Raw genomic sequence first — 16691 nt, forward strand, 5'->3', positions numbered from 1 at the left:
GACCCGCCAGCTGCTCCAGTTGCAGCAGTTTTCTGGTTCCTTCAAATGTCCTCCGAGTACCACTTTGAAAACCCACGTGGCCCTCTCCCACCTCCAGCCGCCGCCACGGTTGGGCATTCCTTGTCCTGGGCCCCGCCCGGGGCTGAGCTCCCCGTGGGCGCCGGGCCTCTGGCGGCTCTGATGACGGGCCCGAGGCAGATTGCTCAGACCTGGAGTGAGACCCGGGAACAGGTGTCCCAGGCACCCGTCCTGGCTTCCAGTCACCCCACGCGGTGTTCTTGCCCATCTTTTGGCATGTTCTGCCTCCTCCCCATGCCCGGGGCCGTCCCAGGCCTTCTGGGGAACGAGGGGTGCCAAGGTACAGAGCTTCCTAGGCCGGGTCCCGTCTGCGGGAGACCAGCGCCCTCGGCTCACATCGGGCCAATCTAGGTTCTGCCCTGAGCCCGGCATTGTAGCCTGAACAGCATTCCCCGCGCCGAACGTGCTCTCCACCCCTCACCCCGGTCCCCTACCTGCACCTTGGGGTCTAGAATTAACTCCAGACATGCTGGCTAGGAGTCCCCCGGGGCCAGGCCCCAGGCTGGACCCGGAAGCTCTGGGGTCGAAAAGGCGGGCTCACGGCCTAGTGGGGGTGGGCTGGGGGCAGGGCGGGCCCTGCAGCACAGCCCGCCCTGCAGTGGCCGGGACCACGTTCGCAGGAGGGAGTCTTGGCAAGCCTGGGCAGCCGGTGTCCCTGTGCTGGGTGGGGAGGGGCTCTGCCCTCATGCGGGGGTCCCCCAGCTCTCTGCACCCTGGCCCCCTTGGCAGGACTGGAGGAATACATGCCCGGGGCGGCCAGCGGAGACTCCTTCCTCTCCCGGGCCGGCCAGAAACCCCTGCAAGGGACCAACCAACCAACACCCTGGGCCCGGGCGACGCCACCTCACTCCGTAGAACAGCTGGTCTCCAAGCCCAGGAATTCACTGTCCTGTGGGGTCACACCTGCATCCCTGTCCTCATGCCGCGGGGGCCTTCGGGGGACGGTGCCCGGCTAAACCATCTTCGTGCAGATCCCGGCCTCGGCGCCTGGCGGTGTCGCACACCTCCTCGTCCCCCCTGCTGCTCTCTGGAGGTCAGGTCACTGCTGCTCGCCCTGTGTGGCCCACCGGGAGGACCCAATCCTGCCCTAAGGGGCTGGGGGTGGGCCCAGACGTTAGAGACGAGGGCCACATGGGGCAGGAGCATCGGGGATGCAGCAGACGGTGTGGGACGTTGGTGCCCAGACGTGCCAGAGTCCTGCCCCCCGTACTGCCTTCTCCTGAGGGCCGAGGAGGCGTGGGCAGAATGGAGCAAAAGCTTAGTTTCCTCGGTGTTGATATTACGGGTTCTGCTGACCTCCAAGTGGCCCAGACCCCATGATGGTCCAGGATAGGCCAAGCCTAGGACATAAAGACTTTGCCAGGCATTCACTGGCCAGTAAGAGGGGCGGGGAAGTCTGCCAGGCAGGACCCCAGGCTGTGGGACCTGGGCTGTCCCAGGCCCCGTGGTGGCCTCCCAGCCAGGCAGGGAGGTGGAGCGTGGTCATCCCAGAACCCAAGGGTCAGGAACAAAGTCACCCCTGTGCTCAGCAGAGCTGGGGACCTGCAGGCCTGGCTTCTCGTCCTGCCGTGACCTTCTGGGACCGCCTCTCCTGGCCTCGGTTCCCCCACTGGCAGCACAAAGTCTAGACAATACCTAAAATCGCTTCTGAGTTCTCATGAGTCTGTCCAGACAGGCTGAACTCTCTCTGAAGCCGGGGGGATTTCGTATTCTCCCGAATAATGCGTTGTACCGGCTTCAGCACGTTCTGGCGCCGGATCCCTCCGTGTGCGGAGGCGCCGGGGCCAGAGGGGGGGGCCCGGCCAAGGTTGATGGAAGGTCCCTGGATCCGAGCCACCCAGATGCAGGAGAGGAATGCGGCCTGTGTAGCCGGCAGGGTCACAGTGCACCGAATGAGGAGGCCGGAGCCCAGACCGCACCCGGGCCGAGGGGGTGAGCAGGGCCCTGCCCACCGTGACCCACACTCACGGCCAACAGATGACCCCCGCCGAGTGGCGCTCCCGGCCGAATGCCGTCCTTGTCTTGCAGTAACACCCCAAAACACTTGGGCCCCAAGCTTGCACGAGCCTCGCATTCCTAGAGGAGAACAGGGGTGGAGGGAGCTGGTCCCCTTGGCAGCCGCTGACCCGAAGTCCTTGCCTCCCACGGGTCGGCCTCGAGGCCAGCAAGGTTCCCGGTGGGACGCGCTCTCCCTGTGCGGGGGCCCGGGGAGACGTGGTGTTCCTGGCGCCTCGGCCCGGGACGGGGGGCCCGTCTGGAAAGCAGCGGACGCAGGGCGGCGAGCTCGTCGCGAGGCGCAGCAGGGAAGTGTTTTTCTTCTGAAAATTAACTTCAGGTCGGAAAGAAATTGGATGTCTTCTCCTGACGGTGGGACATGCTCGCTGCGGTGCCGGACAGCTGGCTGGGCTCGGGATGGAACGTTCCCCCACCTGCACAGGTTTCCCAGCCGGTCGGAGGCTCCGGCCTCCGCGCAGAGCCTTCCGTGCGCATGCCTCTGCCAGCTGGGTTTTAGCTTGAAGTCGCATTGTAGGAGCTTGGAGATGATTGAGGCTCTGGAAAGCCCGGGGGCCAAGGGCAGGTCCCAGGGGTGCGGCGGAGCAACACCGCAGCCACTGTTCTCGGTGTCCCCTGGGGGACAGGGATGTCTCACCGCAGAAGTGTCAGGTCCAAGCGTGGCTGGAGTGAGACTGGACAGCTCTGGGCTTGGGAGATTCTGGAAGTCCCTGCGGGATGGAGGGCCGCCCTGCAGGGGACGCGGGGTGTTCCGACCCGACGCCCTGTCTTGCTGCGTGGGGCAGACTGCCGTCTGTCTGGCACGAGCTGTAGCTCCGGATGGTGCCTCAGAACCTGCGGCTCCGGCGGCGGCTGCCTGGGGAGGGGCAGTCGGGAGGGTCTGTGGCTGATTCGGCGCTCCCGGGGCCTGGAAGAGGACCCGTGAGGGTTGGGCAGTCTGTGGAGCGTTTCAGATCCTTGGAGAGGGTCATGTTCTCCACATGCTACTTGAACTTCAACCTCGTATCTATTCTGTGAACTCAGTTTCCACTCATCCTCCCCACCCCCACCCCCACCCCGTCACAGTCCCGCCGTCACGCCCCCCACCCCGCCCACCACCTCCACTGGCCCCACCCAGCAGCGACGACCATCACGGCCGTCTTTACTCCCGCGATTACCTCCCTCACCTTTACCACCGCTGCGCGCGGGCCTTCCGGACTGGACCGGGGAGGAACTGCACGTCCTGCTAGTGCAAAGTGATTAGAATCAAGGATGTCTTGGGAGCCTCCAGGGGGTTTTGAAAGATCCTTGAATCTGTCGCCAACCTTACCCCCCATCCCGTTCCTGTGGGTTCAGGGCCCCAGATCCCTGCAGAGGCGCAGATCCCTGCCTGTCTCCTGCCTCTGGGGCCCTCGGATCCTCAGTTCTCAGTTGGAGAATGTGCCTGGTGTGTCGGGGGTGCTGTTACACAACCAAACGCCTGGAAACTTGTGAAACTGCCATGAGCTAATGTGATCTGAAAGGTTGGACGTGCCGGCCCGTGTCTGTGGGTGTATGTGCTTGAGCTCTCCTGGGATATTTACCCAGAAAGGTACACCGCAGGCTCGTTCTGGTAACATGCCCAGGGCATTCTCCAGAGCCACATGGCTTCCCCTGCTCCCGGGCACCTGTGTGTCCTCTGACCTGACCCGGTGCAGCAGTGGCCCAGCCTCTGCCTGGCTTCATGTCCACGGACAGCTGGTGGGGGCGCAGCGAGGCCCCAAGCTCGAGCTCGAGCTCCTGAATCACATCTTACTAACACCCGAGCACCCGAAATTTTACTGAAATCCAAGCACCCAAAAATAGTGAAGTGAGAGTGAGTCAGTGTAGGGCAGGGAGCGCGTGTCTCCTGGCTTCGCGCACGTGCGCTCCTGCTGGAAGCCCCGGGTGGGCCCTCGCGCGGCCACTTCCCGGTCGTGGCTTCCTCGGAGCGGCTGTGATGGGCTCGTCCGGGCTGGAGAGCTGTCGTAGAATCTCTAGGAAGACCCGTGAGCGGTCGTGAAGTTGCCAGGGGCCTGAAATCGGCCACATGGGGGTCTGTGCTGCAGAAGGAACCGCAGCGCCGGAGCTGATGAGCAAACATTACCCAGGACATCTGTGGGCCTGGGGCGAGTGGCTGATGCCCCTGAGCCCTCAGGTCCTTATCCGGGCCCATAGCAGCGCCTCACCGACGGTGAGCACCCTGCCTGGGATTTTATGGGGACGGTTCCGTTGAGTGTGCCTAGGAGCCTCTGAAGTACACACTGTTATCACACAGGGCTTGCAGAAGAGACTCAGAGGGAAGTCAGTCACTGGGGCTGCAACCCTGGGGACTCAGATTCAACCCTAGGCCCCCACTTGCGGCCAGCACGGTGCCTCCCGCTCCTGTACGAGGCCGGCCCCTCACCTCCTTGCGTCCGCAGCGTCTGCGGCCTCTCCCGTGCCCCTGGTGTCCCAAACATCAAGAAAGTGCAAATCACCCAGGCCCTCTGGGCTTTAGGTGCCCACCCATGGAGGAAAGGGTCGTCTGTTTTTAACCCTCTTAACCTTTTTTAAGTATACAGGCCGGTCATGTTAACTGTATTCACGTTGTCGTGCAAACGGTTTCTGGAACTTTTTCATCTTGCAGAACAGAAACTCACTACTCGTTAACCAACAACTCCCAGCCGCCCTTCCCCGCAGCTCCTGGGAGCCAGCCGTCTCCTTTCTGTCTCTGTGACTTTGACTCATTTAATTCCATGGAAGTGGAGTTTGGATTAGGATTTGTCTCTGCGTCCGGCGTAGCTCACTCAGCATCATGTCCGCAAGGGTTACCCGTGCTGGGGCAGGTGTCGGCACCTCCTTCCTGGCATCAGCAGGGCCTGCTTTACCCACGCTCCTGCCAGCACTGGTTACTTTCTCTTTTGGTTTGTTGTCGTTTTGTTCTGTTTTTGGTTTTCTACAGGAGTCGTCCTAATGGGCATATCTCCTTGTGGGCTTGGTTTGCATTGCTCTAATGATGAGTGGTAATGACCAGGCTTTCATTATACTTATTAGTCATCTGTATATCATCTTCGGAGAAGCATCAATTCAAGCCCTTTCCTCATTTCTTAGGTGTTGTGTTGAGTTGTAGGATTTCTTTATGGATTCTTGATATTAACCCCTTTTTGGTTATGATAAGTAAGTATTTTCTCCCACGCTGAAGGTTGTCTTTTCACTGTTGGCTGTTTCCTTTGATGCACAGACGTGGTCCCCTGGGACTAATTTTGCTTTTTGTTGCCTGTGCCTGTGCCTTTCATGTCATATGTCACGAAGCTTCCCCCTGGCTTCTCCTGGGAGTTTTACAGTTTTGGGACTTACACTTGGGTCTTCAATCCAGTTCGAGTTAAAATTTGTATATGGTGCAAGACAGGGCCCAGTTTCATTCTTTTGCATACGGAGATGCAGTTTTCCCAACACCGTTTGTTGAAGAGACTGTCTCTTCTCCCGGTGAGTGGGCGCAGCAGCCTCGCAGAGGGTCACATGGCCAGGTACACGAAGGTTTACTTCTGGGCTCTCTTTCCTGTTCCACTGGCTTATTTGTCTGCTTTTATGCCTGTACCACACTGTTTAGATCATGGGATCTTGGCAGTAAGTTACAAAATCAGGGACTGAGAGGCCCACAGCCTTACTCCTCTTCAAGATTAATCTGGCTATTTGAGGTCCCTTGAGATCCCCTGTGAATGCTAGGATGGATTTTTCTATTTCTGCAAGACGTACCCCTGGAATTTTGATAGGGACACATTGAATCTGTACATCACTTTGGGTAGCACTGCTATCTTAATGATACTGTTTTCCATTCCATGAACATGGGATGCGTTTCTATTTACTTGTATCGGCTTTCATTTCTTTCAGCCAAGTTTTGTAGTCTTCAGTATAGCAGTCTTTCACGTCCATAGCTAGATGTATTTTTATTTTATTCTTTTTGATGCTATTATAAATGGAATTTTGAAAGAATTTCCTTTTTGGACTGTTCATTGTTAAGGTAGAAAAATGCCATTGATTTTTGTGTGTTGATTTGTATCGGGCAGCCTAGCTGAGTATGTTTATTAATTCCAACAGTATTTTGGGGGATCTTTAGGGTGAGAAAAAGGTTTAAATAAAACCTGCTTTAAGGCCCTTCCTCATGACTGCCCATGGTTCTGTGACTCCAGCCAGGGTCTGTGGTTACTATGAGAGAGAGGCGCTCTGTTTTGCAAAGGGGTTTGCCTCAGTTTGGGGCTTGCTTTTAAAGTCAGTCCAACCCAGTCTTTACTGGCAGATGACTACGTATCAGGCACCTGCTTCCCAGGAACTCAATAATCTCAAGCACCGGCCTCCTCCATCTATCAGATGGGGGCACGGAGGTGGGGAGAGGTTGACCCGCATGGGCCTGGCTGACCCAGAGCCGATGTTCCGGATATCCTGATTCTCAGCAAACCCTTTATTACATGTCCCTGCTCAGAAGAAAAGAGGACTCTCCCACCTCCACCGGCTTTGGTGGAGACACATGCAGGATGTCTTGAGATGAGTGATTTTGTGAACATAGACTGGAATCCCCCAGACTCCTTCCGTCGCTTTGCCAGAAGCAGAGGTCTGTCTGCCCCTCTTTTCCTCCATCATTCTGGAAGTATTTTTTTTAGCACCTACTGTGTGCTGGACCAAAGCACAGGGGTGCCGTGCAGAGCCAGGCCAGCCAGCTCCCAGCCTCACGGGGCTCCTGGGAGGTGTGGAAGCGCCCCGGATGGCTCTCTCCCTCCCCACCGGTGAATTCAAGCTGAGCCCGAGTGCTGACCCTCTCACTTGACTGGGAGCATGTGTGTCTGACATGAACCTGCAATCCTGGGCCATTAATGGGTGAGCTTTAAAAATGATTTCTCCTGTTTCAAAATGAGATTGGCTTTGAGCCCCAAGCTCCTCCGTGGGCTGTCTAAAATTAGAACCCCGTTGACAAGGCAATCTTTGTCAGGGGCCCACGGCTTGCACTAGGGAAGCAGGGAAATGTCAACAGTACATTTTCTGTGTCAATTTTGAGTTTTTTTGAGAGGCCTGGGGAAATGGCAACTCAGAGCAAATGTTCACTGTTTCAAAAGCTTTCAGAATCCAGCCCCTCAGCAGCAATATGATTAAAGTGTCAGATTTATAAGGAGCCGGGTCTGTGTTGGGGAGAGTGGCCTCCGCCCCCTCCTGTGTAGACAGGATCCGGCCGGAGCTGTGCGGGCCTTAGGGCTCAGGGCAGTGATGGGATAAGCTCCTCCGTCTCCCGTGAGAGCTCTGCTTCCCTGTCCTCTCCATGGCCCTTTCGTTTCAAGGACAGTCCTGGGGCTGACCTCACCAGTGGGGACACTCTGGGCTCAAGAACTCTCCTGGGAAGGCCAGGAAGCAGACACCTGTCGCCGGGTGTGTAGATGACATGCCAGCGAACCGACTGAGCGGAGACGAGTCCCTGGGCACCAGCCATTGGGCAGGGACTTGTGCCCCGAGCTGGCAGTAGCCTCCATGCTGGTGCAAGCCTGGCGTCCAGGTGCGCCGGCCGGACGTGCCCGGAGACCAGCGGCTCCGGCACAGCCGCGTGTGCTCAGGCCGGGCACGGTGCCCTGTTTTCACGTCCTCCCCGGATGTCGTTCACCTTGGTCTCCGCCACCGTGGGGGGCCGAGACGGGCGCCAGGGATGGGGTGTGCATGCAGAACGTGGCCCGGGGACACCGTGTGAAGAGCGCGATCATCTCTGTGCGGGTGGGGGCTGTGGTCCTTTGCAGACCCCTGGGGCCCGGCTCTCACAATGTCTGCCTGACGATAAGGTCTTTCCAACCCCGCCGCAGGCCTCTCTGTCGCGCCCTCCCGACACGTCCGCTCCTGCTCGGTGCCCCCGGCCCCGGCTCTCCTTCGAGGCCTGTCTGCACCGCAGACTCCGCTCACCGTGCGGCTGGGGCTGTCCCGGACAGGGGCCTTCCTTCCCAGCCCTCGGCCTGGTTGCCGCAAGCTGAGGAGCACTGGCTTGTGCTTCTGGCTGGGTCCCTCGAAGACTGTGTCGCAGGGACAGAGGCTGGGCTCTGACCAAAGACCGACGCTGACTAGACTGGGGAGCACTCGCAGGGAGACTCGGCACCGGGCTGCTTCCCCTCTTGATGCCTCTGAAACCTCGGGGTACGGCCTCGGTGAGCCGCGAGCTGTCGCACCCGCCTCCCAGCGACTGGCTCGCCAGCACACCTCGGAGCGTCTTAAAACCGACAAAGCTTGGCTCCTGACCCCATTTACGGGGGAGGAGAGTGAGGCCAGAGGGAGTCTGGGGGACTCGGCCGGGCCATGGTGGTGATGTCTGCGTCTCGAGCCCGCCCAGCCCCTGTGAGGGAGGCCTTTGTTGGAACTTGCCGGCTTTGCCCATGGGGCTGACGTCAGAATCTTGAGATGGGATCCTCGAGGGTCAGGGTAGGTCCTGACTCCAGTGGCCAGTGTCCCAATCAGAGACGAAAGTTGAGGAGACGCGGACACGAGGAGAAGGCCTGTGGCGCAGAGAATGGAGAGCCGTGACCACACGCCGAGGAGCCCCTGAGGCCCCCAGAAGCTGGAAGGGGCAGGAAGGACCCTCTCCCACAGCTGCCGGAGGGAGCACAGCTTGCTGACCTCCGGATGTGGGGCTTCGAGCGTCCAGAACTGGGAGACAGCACACTCTGGCCATTCGGTACGGCCTCCCCAGGACACTTGCACAGCCACTGAGAAGAGTTGAGGCCTGAGAACTGTGTGTCTGCTTCCTCCTTTGACACCCGTCTTCCCCTTAAAGGTTGCTGGAGCCTGGAGCCCTGTCCTTGGAGACCCCATTCCCGGGAGCAGGACAGCCTCTGCCCAGGCCAGCTAACGGAAGTGGTGGCAGTAAGGACCGGCTACCAGTATGTGGCAGCTGGGCCCTGAGCTGGGTCGTCTGAGCCGTGCCCTGTCCCCCCAGGTGCGGGCCATGAGGCTCTCCTTCGTCGGGGAGCTGGGCTGGGAGTTGCACGTGCCCAGGCCAGCCTGCGTGCCTGTGTACCAGGCTGTGATGACTGCGGGTGCCAAGCATGGCCTCGTCAACGCCGGGTACCGGGCCATCGACTCCCTGAGCATTGAGAAAGGTGTGTGCGAGGGTCGCGCGGTGCCGGTGGGCCGCCCAGAGCCATGCTGCAGGCCCGGGACTGATGCCCCCACACTTCTTTCCTGCTCTGCTCTGTTTCCCACTTATGCCTGCTTCTCCAGCCCGCGGCCCCCGCCCCTGCACCCTTCCTGCGCTGCCCGTGAACGCGGATGGTTCTGGGGTCCCTGACACCTGTACTTGGAGGGCGAGCAGGAGACACGCTTGCCCGGGCTTGTGGGGACGGGGCCACAGCTGGGTTGGGCATCAGTGCCTGGGTGTCCCTGGGAAACCTGCTCCCCGCGTCCCTCTCCAGCGTCTCGGCTGACAGTGCAGAGGCTGAGGGCTCGTCCAGGGCAGCTCGTGCAGGTGAAGATGCCTCCCCCCCAACCCTGGAGCCTTCAGAGGAGCCCATCCCCCGCCCCTGCAGGGCACTGACCCCGGCTCTTCTCCCCCGCACAGGCTACCGGCACTGGCACGCAGACCTGCGCCCCGATGACAGTCCCCTGGAGGCAGGCTTGGCCTTCACCTGCAAGCTCAAGTCGGCCGTGCCCTTCCTGGGGCGGGCGGCCCTGGAGAAGCAGCGGGCCGAGGGCCTCCGCCGACGCCTGCTGTGCCTGACCGTGGATGAGTGAGTAGCTGCGGTCCCGTGCCCAGGGGACATGGCGGGGGCACACCCTCCTCAGACAGGGCTTTGGAAAGAGAAAGGCCACAGAGCTACCGCTGTGGGTGTGGATCTAGGCCGAGGTCCCAGAGTCCCGGTCACTGTGTGGTGACCTCCGGCCATGTTCTGGTTCCATCCTCCTGCTGCCCGGGACATGGCAGGTGGAGGGGGCTGGGGTGAAACGACCCTCCCCACTTCCAGATGGAGACCTTGGGTGCCAGGGGACAGGGTCACTTGGCCCGGGATGGAGAGCCCACGCTGTGGGGACCCACAGCCCCCCTCCACCCAGGGGTGGCTTTGAGCAGGTCACTCCGCTCTGTCCTTGGGAGCTGGGCCTATACTGTCGCCTGTCACCGATTCCACTTGGGCTTGGTGACTCTGACATGACATCACCGGGCTGGTGTCGGCCCCACCACGGCGGCGCCGAGGGAATCTGGGTAGCGACGGTCTCTAGCGGCCGGGCTTGGTTGATTTGCTGCTGACAGGAGGCCCCAGGTGGAGCCGCTTCTCCCAGACTTCTAGAGCCATCCAAAGACGTGTCAAGAGCTTCAAGGGGGGGTGGGGGGCAGAGGGGGAGCAGAACTGTGGCTTGTCATCGTCTTGCTGCTTCTCCCCGGGCTCCGGTCACTGGGCCTTTGTTAGGCTGCTTGTCCACCACCTGGGTCTCCGGTGAGGGGACGGAGCTGGGGCTGGGGTCTGCAGAGCCCCTCCACCCGCTGGCCTCCGGAAAGTGCCTGCAGCCTGACGCCCGGAGCTCGGAGCTTCTGGAACTGCCCCTGCCACAGCCCGGCTGGCCTGCCCAGGTGTTCTAGCCCGTAAGATCCACCCAGAGCTGCGCCCAGGGAGGTCCGGTCCTGACGACGGACATGGTCAGGAGTTGTGAGGAGCTGCCCCTGTACTCTGGGCCCCGGGCCACACGGGGACCCTGGGCCTGTCTCCTCATCAGCCAACGGCACGTGCTCTGCCGGACTGGCTGGGATGAGAGAGTCGGGAAGTGCCAGGACCCCCGCCGGCCCCAGCCTTTTCCCTCCAGCCTCTGAGGCCACTGGGCTTTGCCTGTGTGGACCCACGGCCATGTCAGCATCGGGTCCCAACCTGGCTCCCCCGACACGGCCCTGGGCACCGTCTGGCTCTCGGTGGACAGCACCAACCAGGCACCCGGTCTGGCCGGTGACTTCCGGGCGCTGGTGCGGCTCTGATTGCAGGGTCATCTCTGTGATTTCTGTTCTGAATTCCCAAAAATGTGTGGTCAGCGCTCATTCCTTATGCGCACTAAAGGAAAGGACATTTGCTAGATGATGCGTCGTACTGGGAAGAGAGCGCCGGGCAGAGGACAGCAAGCCTCAGGGGCATAAGGTTTTAAATTGCTCAGAAGTCAGCGAAAATCAGTGGCGAGGGGGGCCTTTCCCAAATACCACGGCCCGTCTGCAGACACGGCCGTCAGAGCCCAGCTCCGGTCTTTTCCCCGTGGTCAGGAGCCCGGGCACAGAGCTGGGGGCGCCGGGTCTGGGCTGCACAGGTCCCCCCTCCGGGGACTCTCGGGCCCCAGCCTTGTGTCTTGCTTCTTCCAGAAAGGTGCCCATGTTCGGCCTGGAGGCCATCTGGAGAAATGGCCAAGTGGTGGGCCACATCCGGAGGGCTGACTTTGGGTTCGCCATTGACAAGACCATCGCTTACGGCTACATCCGGGACCCCAACGGTGGGCCGGTGAGTCGAGCCCCTCACCCCCAAGGGAAGCCGGGTTCCTCACCAGACGTCCCTGGGACGCATGTACCCCTGCATCAAGCTGGGGGAGGGGGGTGCGTTGGGGGTTCTCCGGGCAGCGTCAGGGCTGTTTCTGTGTTTTCTGTCTGAAAGAATCTGACTTTGGGAGCTCCAGGCTTCTCTGGGTCAGACAGAGGCTCGGCCCAGGGCTGGTACACTCTGCACCAACAGCCTGGAGTGGACGCTGGACACCTGACCGTCCTCCCAGGACCCCTTCTGTCCTCTCTCCCCTCATCCCAGAGGCGCTCTCGGCATGGGGAACACGTGCATCTGTGCACATGAACATGTGCACACGTGTGCACACACAGACGCGTGTGCAAGCATGGGCACAGTTTGCCATGTGACCCCGTGCCTCCCTCCACGCTAGCGGTGGAGGAGGGCCCCACTGACAGCCGGGAGGGGTCAGAGCCCGAGGGGGTTCTGGAAGCTCTTGCCAGACCAGCTGGTCCCAAGGGGATCCCTAGAGGGTCACACCACACGGGCTGGGCCGTGTGGCTCCAGAGAGGAGGGGGAGGCGCTCACCGTCACGACACGACACCCTTATGGACGTACCGGCTTGCGTCGCTGGAGCCCCACGCGAGCCCCGCGACAGCTGGGAAGTGCAGGCGCTGGAAGGCTCTGGTTGCGGGGCTGGGAAGCCCATCCAGCTGGGCCTGAGCTTTCCCGCCTGAGCCGTGGCCGTTCTCTGAGAACTCTGGGCTGCGGCTCCCCCCCACCCCCAACAGAGACTCTAGAAGGTCAGCGAGGAGGAGGCGGGGTGTGACAGACGGTCCGGGCAGGAGCACAAGGGGCGAGCTGGGCCTCGGGAGGGGGTGGGACGCAGCGGCTCCCACCCTGGGCCCCTGGGGGTCCTGGGCCCTGGACTGCCTGTCCCGCGCGGCTGGGAGAGGAGTCGTCTACGTCTCAGAGCGCAGCCCAGATGCCCTGTCCGTGGCCGGGCCCTGGGTGTCGTCTCTGTGCTGAGAACAGGACCCCTGAGCGAGGCCAGCGTGCCCAGGGCCCCGGCACACCGGGCTGTCTCCTGTTGCCCAGGTTCCTGGGGGTCCGCGCCTCTGGGGCAGGAGGTGTGCTGTGTCCCGAGGGAGAAACCACACTGGTTGCCAGACCGCGGCTCTGCTGGGCCGCACGTGGTCAAGTCCCACTGGGGGCCTTACCTGCTCAGGACGGGCCCTCGGTCCGGAGGGGAGCCCTTGGCACAGAGAGGCATTTGCCTCAGGTGGGTGTGAGCCCCCCACCCAGCAGGTGACGAGGGACGCCCACCCCCTCCTCTCCTGCATTAGGTCTCGCTGGACTTTGTGAAAAGTGGGGAGTACGCTGTGGAGCGGATGGGGGAGACCTGCCCTGCCCAGGCTCACCTCAAGTCCCCCTTCGACCCCGACAACAAGAGGGTGAAGGGGATCTACTGACGTCCGCACGGGCGGAGCCTCTGCCGAGCGGGAGGCCGAGTCCCTCGCCGACCCTCCGCGCGGGGCCCGACTCCCTGACTCCGGACCCGAACCCAAACCTGAATCCGCCCATGGGTCTCCCTGCCCTTAGTCCAGGCCGGCCAATCCCGCAATCGGATGCCAGCCGAGGGGACGGAAGACCCAGAGGGCCTGTCCTGTGGTCACTGACCGAGGGACGGTCCCTAGTCCACCCTTCCCCTCCCCCCAAAACAAACCCGCAGTCTCGGGCTCAGGCCGCGGGCCGTGTGGCCCCTACAAGGTCCCGGGAAGATGCTGAGTTAGCGCTCGGTAAGCCCGGGGAGGAAGCCCGCATCCCCAGCCTGCCTGCGGGGCAGCCCCGGGGCAGTTTCAAGGTGCATCTGGAATTAGGGACAGAGTGAGGACTGACCAGTACCGTCCGCTGTGGGCGCAGCGGGGGAGGCAGAGAGCAGGTGCTCGGTCCGCAGTTGGGCCTGTGGGCAGGAGGTGGGGGGAGGCGGGCAGGCAAGGGAGTCTGGAAAGCGAGCCCTTCCGGCCTTGACCTGCTCCTCTCGTGGGAACGCTTTCTGGCCATCGCCCTCTCATGCCCGAGGCCAGCAGGAGCAGGGCGTGGGGGGGGTCTCCCCTCGGTGCCCCCCTCACCCGTGTGAAAGGCCACCTCCCGCCTTGAGTGCCCCAAGTGCACGTCGTTCGTTAGGTCTGTAACGGAGGGGCGTGCGGACAGAACGCGGCCTCGGTCCTCATGATCGCCATGAGCTTCCTGTCCTTGACTTTCTTGTCCCGTGGTCCTGGGGGAGGACCTCGTACAGGGTCTTGAGTGACTCCCCCGGTCCTTCTCTGGCTTTCGGAACTCCCAAACATCTACCGGCGTGACCCTCCTCTCTGCCTTCCGTCCCTGGGTCCCGGGTCCCTCCGGCTCTGCCTCGTCCCCCTGTCTCCCGGATCACACCCCAGGACTTCGATGGCCACCAGGCAGCCCCAGCAAAGCGGCGCCGTGCGGCCCTGCCCAGGCAAGCCTGACCCCCTGGGGAGCAGAAGGCGACCGGTGCGTGGGGACAGGAGGACAGGATTCCCGCGGACGCACGCCAGGAGAAGCCGGCTGACGGGTGGGCAGGCTCTGGCAGGCCCTCGGAGGCTCACACCCCTGGAACCGGTCAGGCTAATAAAGTTGAAGTCGTGGGAAGACGTCTGGGTTTCACGTGGCCTTTGGAAAGCTTTTTGGCCGCCTCCGCAGACCACAGGCCGGGGAGCTTGGGCCTCTGGCTTTGACACGCTTCAGGCAAACGAGCATCTGGCAAACCAGCACCCCCAGGCGGGCCCGGCTCCTGCCCGAGAGGTGCTGGGGAAGCCGAGTGGACCCCAAGGAGCCAGAAACAGAGAGGAGGGGAGACAGCTTCTCCGACGGCCTGGCCTGCTTCCCCCGCTTTGGCCACAGAGCCCTGGACTGGGCTGGTGTCCGTGTCTCCCCCCAACACCGCCCGTCCTGGGGGCGGCAGGGGAAGGCTGAGGTTTCGGGGACCAGACCAGGTCCCGACCCACCCCTGCCCCGGGGCCCTCGCAGCTGGCGTGTTCGCTTCCCCGCTGGGGAGAAATAACCCTGATCTCTCCGGGAGGGGCACTGGTCACACGTGGGCAAGGCCACGGCGCAGCCCCCCGAGCTCTCCTGCTGCATCCCCACTGGCGGCAGGAAGGTCCAGGCCGGGCTGCGGCCCCAGGCTCACTGCCTCAGCGGCTCAGGGATGGGCCAGACGGCCGGCACCTCCGAGTGCGCCGGGGCCCGTTCCTACTCCCCGTCCAGACACCTGTCGCCCCGCCTGTTCTCGAAGGTTCTGCTGGACAAGGAGCAGCAAGGTGCTCGCTGTCAGGAATTCTGGGCAAACAGGGCTGAGCTTGGCTGGGAGTCAAGACAAGGAGACGGGGGCTCCCGTGCCCTCAGACTCCACCTGTGTGCCGGCCTCAGCAGTTCCGGAGCTCCCAGGGCGGGTGGGCTGTGCCCCTCCGCAGGGCAGGTGGAAAGCCCCCCACCGACGTGACGGTCTTGCTGGTTCCTGCCTGTCCAGCGGGTTGCACTGGCCTGTCAGAGACGGCTCGGGTCCCAGATCCCCACACACAGTCCCGGCCTGGGCGTCAGAGAGGCCGGCAGGCCCCCTCTGGTCTTCCAGGGCTCAGTGGGGAGGGACCCTGCTGGGAGGGATGATGCCTGCCTCCCCAGGGAGGACCAGGGGCCTGGCAGGAGAACACCCAGGCGGTGGGGGGGGAGGGAGAGCGCTCCCTCCGCTTCTGGACGCCTCACGTGCTGGGAGTTGGCACGGGCCCTCCTCCCTCCGGCACGGTGGACAGAGGGGACAATGCAAGCTTTAGGGAAAGAGGCACCAGAAACAGACCCAAAATGATTGTAGACAGTGAGCCCATCACGTGCTAAGGTCCTGGGGTGGGCCTGACCTGTCGTGTGCCCCAGGCCACTGTCCTTCCTCACCTGGGCCTCAGCCATCCTGTTTGCAAGGGGCGGGGAGAGTCCTCACGCTCCCTGCTTTGCCTCTGCTCAGAGGTCCCCAGCGGGCCTCCTGCCTGCTCCAGTGGAGCCCAGTCTAGCCCGGACGCGGTGAGAGGACGCTCCGGGAGCGGATGCACAAGAGGCCGGAGGGCTTGCCCGAGGCCCCCAGCACGTTCCGACCCCTGTCACTGGGGGAGAGGCGGGTGGCTGGGCCATCTCAGCGGCAGACCACTGGGAGCCCGGGCCCCCCGTGAGGCCCCCCACTCCTCTGAGCCCTCACCCAGGCCCACGGGTAGGAGATGCTGGGGTGTCCTGTGAGCCCTGAGGAGGGAGCCGAGGCTGGGGGCCATGACAGGCTCAGCAGAGCGGGGCTGCCACCAGCCGCTGCTGGGCACCATCAATCCAGCGCGGCAGCCCGCTGCTTCCACCCCCTGGGGCAGGAGGGCTGCCCGCCGCTGCCTCGTGGCTGGTTCCCCGGGCTGAGCCCCGCAGGCCCCCACGCCCCCAGCACTGCTCCCCGTTCCTCCTGCTCTCTCTCCGCCTTGTTCTCCCTGTGCTCCTGTCCCCCCAAATTAAAGGCCTGAAGCCCCAGGCTCCCCAGCGAACGTGCTAGCCCTCTTCATGCCAGCAAACTCAGGAGCCCCTCTCTGACCCAGGGCTCCGAAGGCCAGGCCAGGGGGCAGGGCTTCAACCGGCCCGGGGGTGACCACCCCTTCGACGGGCCAGCACCCAGGGGTCCCTCTGCTGCTGCCCTACCAGATGGGCCCTACCAGATGAGGAAGGAGCCGGAGGAAAGCCCAGGACAAAGCTCTCATTCCTAACTGGGGAGGACAACAGAGGGCAAAGGTCCCCAAAGAGAGGCAGACACCCCGGGGCACAGGAGAGGGGGTGGGGAGACAGAGTGAGCCTCTGGGCTTTGGGCTGAGCTCAGGGAGGAGTCCCCATGTGGCAGTGAGGATGTTCCGGCGACTCTCCCCTGAGTCCGTCTGGAGCCCAACCCCGTGCTGCCCCCCCATGGCCACCCCCCGGCCCCACAGCCACACCTCACCCCTGGTTACTGCGCCGGCCTCCCCTGCCCGCTGGCTGCCCGTTGCAGCCTCTCTGGCACCCACGTCTCCTGCCGCCGCTGCGCACTCAGCTCAGCCACACCAGCCTCCT

General features: G+C 62.7%; 1 protein-coding gene across 3 annotated transcripts in view; it reads left to right on the plus strand.

The window, feature by feature from the left end:
* The window catches only part of SARDH (sarcosine dehydrogenase), a 59472-nt gene extending 45248 nt beyond the window's left edge, over positions 1 to 14224 (plus strand). For all 3 annotated transcript variants that reach the window (XM_059410391.1, XM_059410392.1, XM_059410393.1), the window contains exons 19-22: positions 9029 to 9191; positions 9650 to 9818; positions 11423 to 11558; positions 12896 to 14224. In XM_059410391.1, coding sequence (XP_059266374.1) covers positions 9029 to 9191; positions 9650 to 9818; positions 11423 to 11558; positions 12896 to 13021 — 594 coding nt within the window. In that variant the 3' untranslated portion in view covers positions 13022 to 14224. The remainder of the gene's footprint in view (positions 1 to 9028; positions 9192 to 9649; positions 9819 to 11422; positions 11559 to 12895) is intronic.
* Positions 14225 to 16691: the final 2467 nt, after the last annotated feature.

This window comes from Mustela nigripes, chromosome 9 (assembly GCF_022355385.1).
Source record: "Mustela nigripes isolate SB6536 chromosome 9, MUSNIG.SB6536, whole genome shotgun sequence".
In the NCBI taxonomy this organism is placed as follows: Eukaryota; Metazoa; Chordata; class Mammalia; order Carnivora; family Mustelidae; genus Mustela; species Mustela nigripes.